This window comes from Pteropus medius, unplaced genomic scaffold (assembly GCF_902729225.1).
Source record: "Pteropus medius unplaced genomic scaffold, Ma_sr-lr_union100, whole genome shotgun sequence".
NCBI classification, from domain to species: domain Eukaryota; kingdom Metazoa; phylum Chordata; class Mammalia; order Chiroptera; family Pteropodidae; genus Pteropus; species Pteropus medius.
The window spans coordinates 22,967,642-22,986,977 of record NW_024351730.1 but is presented as its reverse complement, the minus strand read 5'-3'; the positions used below and the strand labels follow the sequence as shown (position 1 = coordinate 22,986,977).

General features: G+C 34.2%; 1 protein-coding gene across 6 annotated transcripts in view; it reads right to left on the bottom strand.

Moving 5' to 3' along the window:
• MTHFD2L (methylenetetrahydrofolate dehydrogenase (NADP+ dependent) 2 like) overlaps positions 1-19,336 on the bottom strand; it is a 115,882-nt gene that overhangs the window by 69,712 nt on the left and 26,834 nt on the right. For all 6 annotated transcript variants that reach the window (XM_039845451.1, XM_039845452.1, XM_039845448.1 and 3 more), the window contains 3 exons: positions 14,334-14,486; positions 13,046-13,153; positions 757-849 (listed from right to left, as the gene is read on the bottom strand). In XM_039845451.1, the coding sequence (XP_039701385.1) occupies positions 757-849; positions 13,046-13,153; positions 14,334-14,486 (354 nt within the window). The remainder of the gene's footprint in view (positions 1-756; positions 850-13,045; positions 13,154-14,333; positions 14,487-19,336) is intronic.

Genomic DNA, 19,336 nt, shown 5'->3' with positions numbered 1-19,336 from the left:
TCTCCCTTTATACCTTGTAAATGCTGAGCAATTCAAATGTAAAGTCTGGAAATTACCAATAACATCTAATTAATAAAATGAAAAAGGCTCTCATTCAAGTCATGGATAAAGCAAGAAGAGTCACAACGTCTTCAATGTAAAAATACTATGTGGCAAAAGTAAAGGTAGAAGCAAAGGGTAGAATTATTTTGTATGTTCAAATATAAAACAAATTAGGAAAAAAACTAGATCCATTACATGAAAGTACAATAACTGTTGTGTTTCTATTCTTGCCCCTCTAGAGTCAATTCTTCTTGACACAGTGTGAGTCACCTTTTAAAAATATAAACCAGACCATGTCAATCTCCTACTCTCAGCCATCTTAGCTTATATCAAAGTCCTTACCATGGTCTACAGGGTCCTTCATGTGCTAGCCCTTACTGTCCCTTCAACAGCATTTCCTACCAGTTTCTCCCTAACTCGTTCATGTTTAGATTTAATTATGTCCGCCAAAGGAATCAGCAAAGTGCACATTTGTTCTTGTGTCAAATCTGTCATTCAAAAAGCTGTTCAGATTTTCCATAATGAAGTGACAAATGCTAACATAGGCACAATGGACAGTATGATGATTGCCAAGAGGCTGAATCCAGTCGATGAAAGTTAACCATACATATACATAACTCTCCCAAAAAGTGGTTCTTACAGACATGTCAGCAATTAGGGAAGGAATTATTCTGCTGATGATATTCCATCAAATAACAGCCTCTAAAGACTTACCTGCAGCTACTATGATAACATCTGCCAGCTGAGTATGGATCTTCAATTGTTCTTTGGGAGTATATCTGTGAGCTATTGTCACAGTTGCATCACCTGGAATGCAGAAGAACTTCCATTAATGATTATTGAGCTTTTTCATAATTTATAAATGCTCCAATTCTAAATAAGTTTCAGTTAAATCCTAAAAGAAAGAAAACTGTTTTGAAAAGATTAAATAACTTTGAGAACAAAAACTAGAAAAGGGAATGTAGATGACTCATAATATTGTACCTTTAAACTGACCAGTGGAAAATCAAATGAGACCAAATGAGGATATGTACTGACCATCACAGGAGAGCTATAAGTAGGATCCTAGAAACTCAGCATTTGAAAGTTCTGTATTGACAAGTTAATACATAGATGAAGGGGATACTTATTGGCTTGATAATAAGATTTATAAATACTGAAAACAGCAAGACAAGTGCACTAAACATGGGGCAATGTAGTATGGGTCAGACAGATGAGAGATTAATTTGGCTTCATTGTGACAGATGCCTCATCTTGAGGAGGTGTCAAGGAGGGTTCCAAAGGAAGCAAAAAACTATTTTAGGTCTTAAAGTATAGGCTGGAATATGCTAATCAGGGAAAGAAGAAAAAAGTGTTCCAAGCCAAAAGAATGGCAGGAAAAAATAAACCAATTTTGAAATTATGTGTTTAGGAAATGATGAGGAAGCATAGGCTATAATACGAAGTATTCATCCATGCTTTAAGGAAGTGACATATACATAAGAGAGGTTAGCAGCCTGAGGGATTCCAGTGTTTAAGTGTGAACCAAGAAAGAAGAGAGAAAGGCAGTGATGAGCTTAAAGGAAAGACTTTAGTAAGAAAGAACATGGCTGTGTGAGACAGTATCTTCTATCTCCTCTTCTTGCATAACATACAACAATAAAAACTGAACAATCTATATTTCTAGCAAACTAGCAGAAATATTTTCCACTGACTCCGAAAATATGTAAGAGTTACTCCAGAACAGCTGAATTAGTAGATGCTATACAGGAAGAAAGGCAGCAAAGAAATGTGGAGAACAATAAGATGGCCGGGAGCAAAAATATACTTCCTGCAGGTGAAAGGTTCACGTCGAAATGCAAAAATTTGTAGCAAGGGAAATAAGAATAAAGGCAGAAGAAGCCCTCCAGTACAGTTCACAGTAGGTAGTAATACAAAGACTCAGACCGGGGAGTCATTTAAACAGGAAGCAGTTTGACTCTGTGAAGGTGGTGAAGAAAAAATCTGAAGGCTGCCCAGCACCTCCTGTCCAACCCCTAGCAGAAGTATCCTGCAAACAGCAGACCCAAGGAATCCAACTCATTCAATGATAAGTAATAACAAAAAAAGCATTTGACAACACATTGATAAAATGATACTATATAAGGATTGGCCCAGGGGAATTTTGAGTGGTCACGGAACTGTCCAGATTCTAGTGGTAGTTACATGACTGTATATGTTTGTCTACATTCATGGAACTGTACACCAAAAAGAGTGAATTTTACTATATGCAATTTTTAAAAGTAAATAAAAGAATGCATTTAAAAAGTGGCAGACCCAAGAATAAAAGAAAAGCAAAAAAAATTTTTTTAAAGCATTTGCCAACATATCAATAAACACAACAGCAAAATGGTGTTATGAAAAACTTGAACATTATGACCAAATATTATGCTAAAATTTTAAAAATAAAAATTTAAAGTCACAAAAATTGGGGAAAAAAGCAGACAGATGAGAGATTAACTCTGCTCCATACAAATTCTATAATGGTCAACACTGAGACACATTTCAGTAAAATATCTGGATTTTAAAGATGAAAAAAAATCCTATGAGCAACCAGGCAAAAATTCAGATTTTTACATTTAACTACAGAAAACAGCAGAGCAATACCTACAAGAGGCTCATGAAAAAAACTGGGAGCCTAGAATTTTATATCCAGTCAAACTGTCCTTCAAGATTAAAGGTTGAAAACAATTTTGAAAGAACTCAGGAAATATTGTTCCAATGAATTTTTCCTGACGAGCTTGCTAACAGATGAACTTTAATAAATCAAAATATATCTGAAGAAACTGGCAACAGGACTATTGTAGGTTTTTAAATATATTTAATTACAAAACTAAGACAAAAAATTTGCGAGGATTGGGGTGACTGACAAAATGTAAATGCTATTTGCTCTGATTATGTAAAAATGGTGCAACAAAATTAGAATGAAAAGGGCAAAGATGAAAAATTTGCTGATTGCCTAATATCGAATGACTGGAACCAACAGATATTTAAAGCTAACCAATCAAATAATAGAAGTATAAAAATATTTAAAAGTATAATGTAAACATACTACAAATATAATTTTTTTTGGCAAATATCATGTAGGAGACAAAAATGGAATCACGGAATAAAATCAGTAGATATCATATAAAGAAGTAGAAAACTAAGAGTAGTATATAAAGTTATAATTATTAAAGTAACCACAAATCTGCCTAAATATCAAAAGAACCATATAAAAAAATGTAAAAAATAAGTAAAAACTATAAAAACACAAACAGAACAGAAAATATGATAGTTCATACCATGTATATTTATCATAATAAATATAAATTTTTCTAAGTTATCTATTTAAAAGAATAATATTCTCAAATTGGCTCACAAAGCAAAAGTCTGATTCTATACTTTATATAAAACATGAGTAGAAAGATAAATCACGTACCTGGGTAAAAGGCTCAACAACATAAGGATAACAATTCTATGTTCATTACAAATTCAATATAACTCCAATAAAAAAAATTGTATTTATTTTTTGGATGGATATAATTTGATCCTAAAGTTAATATGAAAAAAATAAAAGACAATAACAAGAAAACCTTGAAAAGAAAGAATAATGAGAGAAAACCAGAAATACCTTTCTCATTTCAGTTAATGATACCACTTAAAGTCTATGAGCCTCCCTTATTTTTTTCTCTTTCTTACAGTTGCTATAAACCATCAACAAATGTAGAGTAAATGTTTAGAACCATCCCAAGGGACCAAAGTTGTGAAGCATCCTCCCACCTCTATCTTAGTATAGTTCTATTCAGAAAGGTCTCCTTATACATTAGCAACCCACTCAAGTGTTCTCTGGTTCCAAATGAGAACCTCCCAAATCCCCACAAGAAACAAAATCAAAACCAAATGAAACCCCAAACTCTCACTTCATCAGTACTGATGATTTCCAGCAAGGAATTGAGATACATAATTCAGTGGGTGTGTGTGTGTGTGTGTGTGTGTGTGTGTGTGTGTCACACAAAAGAAAAAATATTGAGATAAATTTCAATCGGTATGGAAAGATCTTTTAGATCTTTCCACTCCCATTCAACAATATCTAGTTAACTTATTACTCCTAAGTAAGTTTAGCTAGAGAAACCCATGGGAAATACCAAAATCACATTTAGATCAGTTTCTGGTTATGGTGATGTCAAACCATGGAAAGGCTTCCAGCCTCTATTCAGTAGACCAGATGATGAGAGCAAAAGAAAGGTGAACCAAGGGATTTAAAAGCAAATGTATTCAAACAATGCCTCAGACTCTTCTGCCTTTGCTCCTTGAGGCCTGTTTGTGGTCCTGAGAGTTAGCCAACCTGTGTTAAAATCAAAAACAAATGGAGACTAACCTTGAAAATTCCCTAAGTAGACAAAACCAGTTTATTCATACAAGTAAAGCTTAATTTTGCTTATTTAACAAGGCTAACTTGACCTCTATCATTCCTTGTTATGCCTCTGGAAATGATAAGCAAAACTTGAACTGTTTCTCAAGGTTGATATGAGGTAACCATTGATGAATTCCCTATCATTTAAGAAAATTCTAATATTATAACCAATCACTGTGAAAAATAAACAGTCACTGGTTTCTCACTGTATAAGCTACTTTATAACAATATACCTTTGCACCTTATTCATGTTTTGAGAGCTGTCTTTTTGGTATGTATACAATAAACTTTTACTAATTACTACTTCAGTGATTTATTGGTTTTACTTCTGTTATGTCTAAACTTTTGACAATTGCTAACTATATTCTTATTTAACCTGTCCTACTTGGCATTGAGAAAATTCTTGTCATCCCTATTTTCAGTTCTGGCGCCCCATTACTTTTCTTCAATGAATCTTCTGGCTAGCTTCCCTAATCCTTTCTAACTCCTCAGTTTTTCTCCTGGGATAACCAGCACTAACAAGTTACAGCAGCTACTCCATAGAATGCATCTCTCTTACCCCTAGATGACTTTTTCCCACACTCAGTTTTATATCCTTATTGCTCATATGATAACAGCCCTGGCAAGGACCTAACTTTTCTAACTACTACAAAGACCCAGATAAAAAAAACAAATTTATAAGCAGTGTCTCAAGCAACTTCATTTTGCCCAATGCTTTACATCATATTTGTAAGCAATAGCAAAAATATAAGACTTAGAATCTGTCTCCTAAAATCTTAAGAGTTCTCTTAGGACTTAATAACTAACTGCTGGATAAGATATGCTTCTTACTATGTAAAAGTCCACAGTCAATCAAGAATTGTCTGCTGGGAGCCACCTGGGCAGTTTCCTAGGCTATCATGACCTCTGTAATTTATGCAAAATTGCAGATTGTAGCAAAGAGTAATTGTCAGCTAACACAGAGAACTAACTTGAGGAAAATAATATTTTCTATTAAAAAAAAGCTAGAACTAACAACACAATATACTTCATTTTAGAATATCGGTTTTTTTGTTATTGTTGTTGTTGTTGAAATTATCTAAATGAGAAGTTTACTTTAGTTGGACATTTCCAGGTCATTCTCTACCTTCGTTTATTCAATAATCTAAAAATAATACCAGAACCATGCTAAATATGGAGACACACAATTCTGTACTCTAATGTGAAAAACAGATAAGTAAATCAGAATTATAATGCAGTGTGATAAGTTCCATGAGAAAAGAAGGCATAAGTTACAGTGTTGACACAGACCATTAATATCTATTCTAGCTGAGAACAGCATAGGGGCAGTTAAACTTCTTAGAGAAGACTATTTCTTGATGTAAGTAGAAATTTGTTTTTCTTCTGCTTCAATCCCCCTATGTTATTCCCATCCTTTCCCACTGATAAATTATTTTCCATAAAAACAGGAGAAGGGCATATTATTTAGCCCAGACTGTTACAAATGTCTTCATTATAAGAACCAAAGTCTACCATTTTGCAATTTTTACCATGATTATAGATCTATCTTTAACAGCAACACAGGCTAAAGCTCAACTTCCTTTTCCATGAGGTAAATCTTCAAATACCTGCTGTACCTACATCAGCAGATAAAAACAAAATGGCAAAACCATTAGGAGCTGCAATCTCATATGCAGGGTTTTGCCCTGTCACTTTCACTGGATAAGGAAAAACTAAGTCATTCCCGATACTCTAACTCATAACATGGTCTGGTTTAAATGGAAAAAATCATCGAGGAAATCACAGGAAGGAAAACTCAGTACTCATCAATGGAACAGCACTCGGTGGGTCTGAGAATAACACTGTACTCTCTTGGCTCTGAACTCCACTTACTGTACATTTTCTATGTCAATTTCAGCTGCTTTTTCTGAATTAAATTGTTTAAATAATTTTAGATATCATTACAGAGCACTCACATCTAAGCTTTCTGTTCATACTTAAAATAGGCCAGGCTCTAATAATGCCTTTGTATCTGGTCAAGACCTGGCTGTTTGATTTGCTGTTTATCAGTCCCTCAGTTATATGTCCAAACACCTTCGATGAATGGCATCTAAGGATTTTTATTTCACTTTTAACTAATCAAATACTATTTCAAGCTCACTCCTTTTAAACATTAACTTCAAAGTTCCTTTGAGAGAAAGACTATTAGGGAGGACTGACTGAATGCTAATCACCAGTGTCTTTAGATATTTTAAAAATCTGCCCCAAGATTTGGGCAAAAATTATTGAATCAAAATCATGTATATATTTATTCAACAAAGACAATATACAAATGAGCAAATACAAATATAATAAAATTTTATATAGTAGTAAGTGCTCTGAAGAAAAGAGTGCAGAGTAAGTGAGTAGAGAGAATAATAACATGGGTGCTATTTTGATAAGGTGGTCAAAGACAGCCTGAGGAGGTAACATTTGAACAGAAACTGGAAGAAAGTGGGCAAATAAATTATGTAAATAACTTCAAATAAGAGCATCCAGACAGAAGGAAAACCAAGTGCAAAGATCCTGGCACATGAGTACGTATGACATGTTCTAGGAAAGCAAAAGGCAGCTGTGCCTGGAGGACAGTGATGGAGAGTGAGAATAGTAGAAAATGAGTAAGGAGATGCAGCCCAGGTCAGCTCATGTAAGGTCTTCATGTCATAGTAAGGAATCTGGATTTTATTCTGGTGTCACGTTGTTCTGACTGTTATGGGAAACCATGGATGATTGAGACCCACCAGATGGAAAATGGACTGTGTATGGGAGATGGGACAATGGTGGATGCAGGGAAACTAGTTCATAAATTTTATAGTATTCCAAGTGAGAGATAATGGCTAAATGGACTAGTATCTTATTAGTGGAGGTGGTGAGATCATGGGTATATTTTACACAGATTGCTAATGGATAAGATATAGGATATGTGAGAAATAAAGAAGTCAAGGATAGCCTGAGCAACTGGTTGAAGTGATGGTGCCACTCACTAAGATTTGGAAAGACTAAGGGAAATAAAATTAAGAGTGAAGGTTTGTATATGGTAAGTTTTAAAATGTCTATTGGCCATCAAAGTGGAGCTCTCAAGTGGACAGTAGTTAAATGGGTTTAGAGCAGCAGTCCCCAACCTTTTTGGCACCAGGGACCTGCACACCCATGAGAACCTAAAGCCTGATAATGTGAGGTGGAGCTGAGGCAGAGATGCTAGCGCTGGGGAGTGGCTGCAAATACAGATGAAGCTTCGCTCGCCCAGTGCTCACCTGCTGTGTGGCTTGGTTCCTAACAGGCCACAGATTCTGGTCCATGGCCCAGGGATTGGGACCCCTGGTCTAGAATACAGGAAGGATACAGATGGTATTTAAGCTATAGAGCCGGAAAAGATCCCCTAGGGAATGGCTCTGGAATAAGTAAAGCCTGAGCTTATTCCAATGTTTTGAGCAGTCGGCCTCGACCCTAACCGCATTAGAATCTTCTATAGAGCTTTCTAAAAATACTAATGCTCGAGTCCAACTTATAAAGGTTCTGATTTAATTGTTCTGTGTTGAGCTCAAGTAGCTATATTTTTAAAAGCTTCCTGATGATTCTAGTGGGCAGCTATGGTGGAGAACCACTGTTAAGAAGTTGGAAGGAGGAGAATGACCCAGAAACAGAGAATGAAAAGAAATGTCTAGTGAAATAAGAGAAATGCATGCCAGTGGTAGCTTTAATCTATGCTTAATAATAAAAGAGGTAGCTCTATAAAACGTGGCCATTTCATTAAATTTAAAAGCATGTTATATTGCTCAGTTCAATACATAGTTTCTGGCTTATAAGGACCCTCAGGAGAAATTACTTTTTGGTCTTAATATCGGAAAATGTTTTATTTATCCTGAGAATGTGTTTATTTTTCATCTTAAAGACATTTAATTGGGTAACTAGTCCTTTTTTTTTTCCTGCTCAAAAGCTCTCAGGATGAAATTAGTGAACTAGTCATAGAAAGTATAATTTATACTCAAATATTCACCAAACATATTTAGTACCAGTATATAAAAAGCAATGTGGTTAGCAATGAGAATATATCCATGGATTTAATGATAATTAATGCCTAAGGTACCAGGGAGTGAGTGACAGGAGGAATGGCTGAAAAGGTAGGTTGGAGCAGACCACAATATCCTTATGAGTGATGCCTTGAACAATCAAGCTTAGAGACATCAAAAAGGGATTATTTGCGCCGGCAATAAATGCACCTAAGGTCATGGTGGAAGAGGGAAAATGAAAGAGAAAGAGAAATATTTGCATTTCACTTTACATTTTAAATAATGTTTAATGTTAGTTTCAAGAGTATAATAGACCCAGTTGTTTGACTGTATTTTCCAAGGACAGTGCTTTCTAGATCCTAGCTGGCTGAATTTTCAGCTTAGAAAACGAGACTAGAACGAGTTTTTATTCTTTTCTATTTCTTTCTACTATGCAAACTCAAAGCTATAATTAGGTAGAGTGTAATCGACATGGAGGCATCACAAAACATAGTACCCAATATCTCATCATGAGGACTTCTAATTTAGGAGTAGTGAGATGAGAGGCACAGAAGCCAAATGCCTGTCATCTTCCCTGCCCCACTTTAACAACTGTTCATTCCACAGAGACAACAAACATCCCACTCCACTCCATTGCCCAGGCTGAGTCTCAGTCACGATTGCTTTGTACCATTCCTATATTCCGAGGCGTTCCTATTTAGCTCCTCTCTTTGAAATCCAAGAGTGCTTTGCCCCACCTGGCACTCAGCTGAGCTTAATCACACGTGCCACACACAACACGATGCGTTGCCTCAGACATCCACTCCTTTATTACTACCTGAAGGCATCTCCTGTAGGTGGGAGATAATGCTCTTGGGCTGGCAAACAACTGAAACCAATTTTCACAAAAAAAAAAAAGCATCCCACTGGCAAAATATTATGTGGTTTTTCATTTAGATAGGATGCTCCTTGACTAAAAAATACCTGATATACAGAAAGTTTCAGCAGAAAGGCAGCTTGAGTGAAAAGCTGAACACAACGCAGAAGTAGTGCTTTGAGTAAACACAGCATCCAAAGATGAATCCGGAAGATGCAGACTATCATCTTCTGGAAACAGAGAACTAAGTCTTTTTTCACCCCTGTACCCCCCAGCATTTTATAGAGAGTAAATACTGAATGCATATTGCCTGAATGAAATCAAGAACATTCCTGGACCCATAGGACTCTAAGCAAAATCAATTGGTTGCTGGCCCTTTTTAAAAAAGTCTCAGCATCAATGCCACTGCAACACCACCACAAGCTTTTAGTTAAAGGAGGTGCATGAACTCCATGTTGCGCCTATTTCAGGGGATCTATTTAGATGAGATGTCCTATATAAAATACAAAAATATGCAGGAAGGAACTTGCTAATTTTCTAAAAAATTTGAAATAAAATTAGATTCTGTATTCCCTTGGTGACAATTAATAATCATAATGCTTTGTCATTATGACACTTTGTTATCTCGAAGGAAAAAAAAACTGTTTTGGAGAAATTGCAGAACTTCCCTTTTGCTTCCCCATGGTAAAGCTAAACATAAAGATGTGCTAAAGCCAATGGTATTCAGTTTTCATACTGAAAGAAGGTGAAACTAGATAGGTTACTACATACAAAGAATTTAAAAGAATGCACCATGATCTCTAGGTGGTCACGGTGATACTCGAACAACCTAAGTCATAGGGCTCATGAGAAGAAACTCTCCATTGTCTGTCTCTTTATGTACCCAATTACCAGAGGCTTCCCCAAGCAAACAGAATTTTGCTTAAGGATGCCAAATTTTATTTTGCGGCACTGTGCTCTCTCAGATGTTATACTGAAGAAGATATTAATATTATATGCATTTTGTTATAAACCACTCATATTGGTATGTCATGCCTACCGCCATCACCACCAAGACTTTAAGCTCTTGGAGGACAGGAACCACACTAACCTACTCCGTATAAACTACATAGTGGTCTAACGCCATGTCCTCTACAGAGCCTTCTGCAATGACATGTCCTCAGCAGAAGGTGATCACCCTGCAGTATGCTGCTGTATTGAGTACTAGCACTACTCCTTAACCTCAAGATTTGAGCACATTCTCAGTCCTCTAAATATTTCAAGCCTTTTAAGGATGAAAAGAAGCTCTTTCTTGCAAAACAGCTGGGATCCACATCCTAAATAATCAAGACTAAAAGCTAGCCATGTGTAGATGTATATTAATCAAAAGAAACTACAGCATAGCCATTTCTCTTCTAGTGCAATTATCTTTAGCTTTAAGACACAAATGAATCATTAGGGTCTCAATTCCTTCTGGCAAGGAGGTAAAGTGTGAGTTGAATGCTCAACATTGTGAGTGTCATCAGAACAAGTTCTATGGATATAAATTGGCCGAGTTAATCCTATTTCATTATCTCTATTAACTAACAACGCACATGTAGTTATTATACATAATTACTGTTCTAACAGACATGGATGTTTGAAATATTAACTTTCCCACAGACTCCAAATCTTTGGTAAGCAGCTCTCAACGATTCATTATATTAGTCATATATGTCACATACTCCTATTAAATATGCATGAGATTAAATACCACCCATGTTACAAACTGTCCAACATCATTTTTAGTATAATTTATTACCTTTTAGGTATTATAATTATAACGGCACTTAAGTGCCGTTATAATAAATGTAAATTTAACTACCTGGCTTGGAAGTAATCAGTACTACAACTAATTCCATTTTTATCATGCATTCAAGTAAGAATATTTTATAACACAAAGCATAAAATATTTATAAAGTTAATATGCTTTACAACATAGGGATGTCTAATTTAAAATTTCATGAATAAAGGATAAATTAACTTTCTTAGATACTTTATAGATAAATTTAAAATTTAAATGCATCAAGAAATTAGAATGCAATATATTGTTATAAGAAAAAAATACATTCTAAAGTATGATTTGGACTATTATGACGTCATATTTTTAATCAAATACTTTACAGGTTTTATAAGTTCTACATTTATGCAAATTATTATCATAAAGCTAGATTTGATCGAAAATAAACCAAACATAAAACCCACCAGAAAAAAAAATTCAAATGAAGGCGAAAAATACATCATTAACCTTGGATCATGTTACTCTAAACTTTATGGTTAGTATGGCCACAGATTATTAACTTAAGCATAATAATGGAAATAATAGTAATAGGCACAGTTCACATGTACCAAGGGCTTACTTAACTTATTGTGTCAAGCACTATAATTAGTGCTTTACATTTGTATCTCATTTAATTTTCACAATAATCCAGTGAAGGAGATGTTACTATGATAGGCATTTTACAGGTGAAGGAAGTAGAGGCTTACACAGATCAAAGACACAGGGCTTGGCGGGAGAGGGGCCTGACTCCAAGTCTCTCCTCCTGACCGTATCGTCAGCACCCAGCTCACAGCTCTGATCCACTGCTTCCTTGTGTGGCCTTGGGTAAGTCACCTGAAGTCTCTAAAATACTTCTTTTAGTTGCAAAGTGCAAATAATATTAATATATGCCAGAATTATTAAGAAATAAGATAGTTTATGAGAAAGTATTGTGCAAGTTGCATAGCTATGTTATTGTTATGTTATTGATGAGATAAGAAAATGAAATGTTGAAAATAAAAAAAAACTGCTTATTAGCTATTGGTCAAAATTTTCTAACAAAAATAGTATACTTAGGTAAACTTTCCCAGTTGTTTTACCTTGATTAACATAGAAACTATTACATAAAGGCAAACATGAATCAATATCTTCATTATACTCTAAGAAATAGACAGGTAAGCACTAATAGACTTCAGTTATAAGTGAATAGTAAAACCAGAAATATAACTTTGTAGATGGTTACCATGAAAACTGTGATCATCCCATCAGATTTGGCCTTTCTTCAAAAGAGCTCTTCAAAACTAAGGCTTTTTAAAGTTACCTGGAGCACTATCAGGCTCTAATTTACTATGATCCACATACACATTTTGATTTGTGGCAATACTTAAATCCTTAGGTCCAGGAAGAAAAAGTAATACTCAAAGCTCTCATCATTCATCATTTTAAATAAGTAATATATTATACTCAAGCTAACTTTTTCATTTCATATGCATTATGTCAACCCAGATCTAAAACAAGTATCTTAAATTTGAGATTAAGAAACTTGAATTCACCAAGGTTAATAATAAGAAATATATATATACATTTATGTCGGTATTATGTGTATGTGTGTGTATGAGCAGGCAGATGCCTATCAACATGTGATTTTATGTATCAAGTGGTTTTCCATCTTTTTAAAGGTCTATATTGCTAATGATTTAAAGAAAGTATACATAGCCAAAAGGAAAAATAGGAACGAAAGGGCCACATATTTCCAGTAATTCTTTTATTCACTTTCAAGGCGTTCATGTCATTAGATGAGAAATAACGAATACCTTTATTTGCATACCTACAAATACACTAACTCACAATTTCAAACAATTTTGTTTGATGATTTCAAGAAGTAAGAAAATTGTAAAAGTATATAGAATTCCCAAGGCGCCACTTACCTCCAGGCCGTTCGTGTTCTCCATCGGTGTGTAAAAGCATGGCGATGGGCATCCCTACATTCTTGGATCGTCCAGCCACAACCACATTTTTTCCAAATGTTTCAATTCCTTAAAATACAGAGTTTAATTTAAATAAAGAATGAACAACAAGAAGCAAATTAAAAATTTGAACAACCAACTGAAACATTCTTTAAAAACTTTTAATTAAATTTGAATTACTGCACAGCTTATCTATAATGTATCCACATTCATTATTTATAAATATTTCATTTTACACTTCATGAATTTGTCATTTTCTCTCTGACTATGTCTCATTAAAAAACCACAAATATTTTCAAGTTGCCATTAAATTTCTTTTAAACATTGAGATTCACATGAAGAGTTAGAAGTCCAGAGACTTAAAATATACTAACCACTAATTACAAAGTAAGCAAAGAACAACAATGTCAAGTTTAACTGGCAATCACGCTTTGAGCATAACTGGGTCAAAATGAAGTGGGGAAAAGAAAAGATTTTTTCACCAAGCTCATGCACTTTACTCCATTGGAGAGATGCACTAAACTTAGGGACTTAAAGGGTATGAAAGATAAAACTTGCAGATTTAACACAGTTTACCTCTTTTGGGCATAGTTTCTTCATAAGTAATAAGAAGAAGTTAGAATTAAGGTTTTTCCAAGAACTAACATTCTGAGACTATGACTCTAGGATCTGCTTTCCCTGGAAATTTTCTCCTTCAGTTAGAAAACAGCAGACTAGAAAGGAGACAATGCTGTTAGAAATGGAAGTGACAGTGACAGAGGCAGGAGAATCGTCAATATAAAAGGCAACATGGGGTTAATTACTGTAGAGGTAAACATCTCTAGGGTCCATGAGAGCTTTACAGATGGCATCTAGAACACAATTCGAGGGTAAATGTTTATATTAAAAACCTAGGTCATTAGAGATGGTTCAGATAAGTTCAGCACATTTTCTAAAAGTAAGGGAAAATATAATACATTTTGGAAAATGTACGTAAAAATATATTGTTTTTAGTTTAAAAGTAGGGAGGCAAACCTACTATTTAGAAAATTCACTCCCTATAACATGTAAAAGCAGTTTTATATACCCTCAATTTATTTTATTTTGGATTATTCTTTGAGTTCTCTAACTTTATATCTTTCTACAGATTAAGTTTTATGGATTATCACATTCTTTCACTCAGTGGGACTGAGATGGTTCTATCAAGACTACACACGAATGCTTGGTTTGGCAGTTAGCATCCATGTCCTGTAGACTACAAGTTACCAACCTGTTCTTTTGATTATTTCCCAAACAGCACTGGCAGTGGCAGGTATGAGAGAATGCTGATCAAGGCACAGTCTTCCAATATTGATAATATGAAATCCATCTACATCTTTTTCAGGGGCAATTCCATTACAAACTGTTCGCTCATCCACATGGTCTGAAAAGTAAATGAAATTGGTCTAATTTTACAATTGTTTTTTATTTGAAGTTCTGAAAAATGAAATCTGAGGATCTACAACCAGTTCACTTATGACTCAGCTTCAGTAAAGGTGTAAAATAATTATTCTGTTCCTTTTCTTGCCACCAAAACAGTAAACCAAAGTGCTCTTGACCAATGGCTGTAATTAACTGCTGTAAGAGAATATACTATAAGAGAATATGCAAGTGTAGGGCCAGAAGTGGCTGGCCTAGTGAGAGGGAAAAACTTTGTGAGATAAAACAATACCAATGAGAACTGGGAACAGCCAGGTGAAGTCTTTGCCTTAGTAAGTTTGCATATTTAAATCTATGTTTTTACTATATGAGATATTTTCATGAATAGGCTTCCATTAAATATTTCTAGCATTACAGATTAAGAGGGCTTAATCTGTCATATTATTAGTGCCTAGCTTCCTCCCAAATGACAGAACAAAAAAGCAAATATAAAACACACACATACACACACACATTTCCGTTAAATACTAGCACAGTGAAATCCAAGGTGTCATTATAGTTTCCTATATGAAAGGAAAAGAACATAACTTGAGTAATTAAATAATTAAATGAGATGTGAGATGTCAATCATCTCATTTTGAAAATAAGTATAGAAATATCAAATAGGCTCTTACCACTCTACGCAAATAGCTTCACTTACCCTAAATCCAATGATTAACCCATGTATAAAATGTTAAAATAAAGGTATATTTGCTACATCAAAGTTTCTTTGATCATTATACAATGAATGCCATTCAGATATAATTTTCGAAAATATTATCAAAGATCAAGTTCGAATTGTTTTCAAAGACTTAGGCCTTGTATCTTAGATCTTTTATATTCTAAAAGTGATACTACTGCCGTCTTATTTTAAATAGATCCAATTTGCCTTTATTAGACTACCAAAGTCTTTTACATATACAAAAGTAGTACTGTGAACCATATTCAAATAGAAATTGAGTCTTTCCAATCAACAGTTTCTCACTTTCAAGAACTGTACTCATTCTATAATGCTCTAACAGTAAGAACTCCATTTGTTTTCTTTGAAATTAGAAGACGATTATATAGGTTCTAGTAAAACTTTTAAAAATTAAGTGTTTAATTTATTATTGAGGACAAAAATAGTTGTTCCTTTTAAAATCTGGATAATGATAATAATGATAATGGCGATGGTGATGACCTTGATGATTCATTTTTAAGACACCTATCACTCATGCAGGAGGTTCATGCTATGAGTATTTTTTAAAACAAAATCAAAAGCTTTGTAAATGGAAAAATAAACAACTGTATTTGAAATCTCCATTATTGAGCTAGGGCTTAAATTAGTTCATTCCTAAGTTCAAAACTGGCTAATGTATGTATGGATGAGCCATTGATTGAAAGAACTCAACAAAGGCTCTTTTATAGATATTTGAGAGCCATTCTCTTACCAACAAGCCTGAGCGACACTGAATTTCCCCATCTACTGGTCTGTACTGTTTCATTCACTAAAAATAACATTAAGTTGTAAATAATTCATCTCACACAACAGCTGAAGAAGAAGAAGAAATGTATGCATCTGAAAATTTGGAGGCAAGTACTAGAGACTGATTATTACAGATCTGTCTTGTTATATATTTCTTAACCTTTAAATCACCACTTCAGAAAAATTTTGTCTTGAGCTACTTAGATAAGTTTTGGACATACAAAAGATATGATGTAGGGAACACATGAAAACTGATTATTCATAAATTGGTTATTTAATATAAAAATAAAAGAGCTTATATGAGAAAATTAAAAATGTTAACATCATAAAATCAATGAAACCAATTTAGATGTCATTTTTATATTAACTCTATGTTAGCTCAGCAATGGATAAATCTCACATATATCCTTTGCCAGGTGAGATGTATCTTTTATTTTATAAGGTACAGTATGTGGCAATAATATGAATTAGTATATCTTACATTTAAATAGTGCTTTAATTTGTACATGTTGCCATCACATCAGTTTCCTCACTGATCATCAGTTACTGAGGCTAAGATAGAAAAGGTATTATCATCTCGATTTAAAAGATGAAGCTCAAAGAGTTTGAGACTCAAACTCAAACCACTACTAAGAGGAGGATCCATAAATCAAATCCACATTTTTTTGCTCTAAAACCAGTGTTTCCTTCTGTATTATGTAGAAAGCTATAAATATTAAGCATTTTAAATACTGCTCAAAAATTAAAATTATACAGGACCTCCTATCTCTTCTAATCAAGACATTTGATCATTCTAAAATATCCCAAGAAATATAGTTTCTTCTAGGCCTCCAACTATAACACTATTCCTAGATTAACTAATGTGTCTAAAACAAGCCAAAAAAAGCATCAAACATTTTACAACCAATACTACCTTCTGTTATGTAAGAGAATTAAATACATCGCATGCTTTTGACTGACTGCTACTAAAAGCCTCTTGATGTCTCACCCATGGGACCCATGATTGAAAGAGAAGAAATAATCATAAGACTCAAGAGAATCAATTTTTTCACAATGGTTATAAAGCATTTTTTATTCATAATCCATTGGCAAACAAACTAACCATCAATATCCTACCCAAATGAATGGGAAAACTGGCATTTATTTTGTAAGTGTATGTTGTTCTCTTCTATTTAAGATCATGAGAATTCATTAAATCACTCCAGAAAAAAAATCATCAAATTAATTAAATTCATAACACTGCAAAAGAACAACTCAGAGAATGTCTTGAGGGACACACTGTAGAACAACACTGAACACATACTTTTGTGATTTATTTGTAATGTTTAATTGCCTTCGACAAGGAACAGGAAAAAAAAAAACAATGAAACAAATTACTGGTTATTTTCTACCCAGGGATTTTTATATTACTGCTTAGGAGTACCTCTTTCCACTTTACTAATGCCTATTGGATAAGTGTAGCTCATTAGAATAGTAAATAATATATTCTTTAGCTTGATTATATCTTTTCCCCATCATTTCCTCTCTTCAAGTGCTCTACTCCTTTTCCAACCATCACCATTACACATCTTTAACTTAGTCACAACAAACTGTGTCCCATTCCCAAGCTCTTAGCATTAATTTTTGCATTTCTGTGCTATTGCTCATGATTATTTTTCCATTACAAATTCCTTCCTCCCTGTTCTTTCACATCCTGTCCTTCAATACACTGATCCATTATCACCTGTTCCTTTCACACAAATTGAAATGATACTGTTTTCTCCTCCGCTCTCCCACAGAAGTACTATAAAATATTCTTAACATATTAGTTCAGTTAGTTGAGCACATTATTTAATTATCTCTCTCACTTATGAATGGGAGCTAAGGGACACTGATGGCAATTTCATCCTTTTGTGCCGCTTGCCCCAAACAAACAAACAAACGAACAAACAAAAACCCTAAAGTATTTCTGAACACCTCACTTTCATTCACACTTAATATTCAATCAGTTGGAAAATCTGTTGGCTCTCCATTCATAACATGTCTAGCACTTCACTCTCTCACCACGTCCGTTGATACCACTCTGGTTTGAGTGGCCATTATCTTTCCTGTGAATTCTTAGAACAGCCTCCTAATTAATTTTCTGCTTCTACATTTGCATCAATACAATCTATTGACAAAATAACAGGTGTTATATTTTTGAAACACATGTCTGATCACAGCACTCTTCCTCAATCCCTGCTCTACTTACTGTTCCTTCAACATAATCCACTTCTGCTATCCTCTCCTGGAGGCTTTTCAACAAACAAACAAACAAACAAACAAACAAACCTGTCATTTTGGCTAAATTCCTCTCTTCTTTCAAATCTTTGCTTAAATTGCACATTCTCTTTAAGGACTATTCTGACCACATTATTTAAATATTTATGTTCTATGCTTGATAATGTCAAAATCCTTTGTAGTGGACTAAACTTCTCACAGTCTACAATTTTGAACACTGGAAAAATTATATTAAAAAACAACTGTATGAAAACACTGAGAGTCTCTAAAGGTAGACAGATTTGGAGGAGAATGGGTATCTGAAAGAAAGAAATGTCACTGAAAGAGTTTCCCATTTGGGAGGCCTTTCTAGACACAAGACAGCTAGAATTTGGATAGAAATCTGGTCTTACTTGCATAAGGAATCAAAGGACACTGGAAACTGAAGGATATAACCAGGAAAGGAGACAGCCACAGAGGAGAGACTCAAATTGAGTCTACAAATTTTGCTCAAATCTCTGACCCCTGAACAACACACATGGGAGGCAAACTCCAAGAAGTTTTTTAATATAATTTTTCCAGTGTTCAAAATTGTAGACTGTGAGAAGTTTAGTCCACAACAACTGTATGAAAACACTGAGAGTCTCTAAAGGTAGACAGATTTGGAAGAGAATGGGTATCTGAAAGAAAGAAATGTCACTGAAAGAGTTTCCCATTTGGGAATTAAACAGACTGTAGCTCTGGCTCACCAAGAGCAAAGTAAAGCTTTAAGTCCTCAATATGATAGGCATTTACAAAAAAAAAAAAAAAAAAAAAAATTACAGCTATCATTATACTTAATAATGAAATACTGAACCTTTTCCCTCAAGATCAGAAGAAGGCAAGGGTGTCCACTCCCACCATTCTATTCATTGCTTAATTGGAGAGTCTAGCTGGTGTGATAAGATAAGGAAAAGAAAAAAGAGGCCTAAAGATCAGAAAAGAAGTAAAACTCTCTAGTCACAAATGGCATGGTTGTTTATACAGAATACCCTAAAAAATTTACAAACCAATAAAAGAACTAATAAAGTAAATTAAGCAAGATCACTAAATTCAAAGTCAATATACAAAAA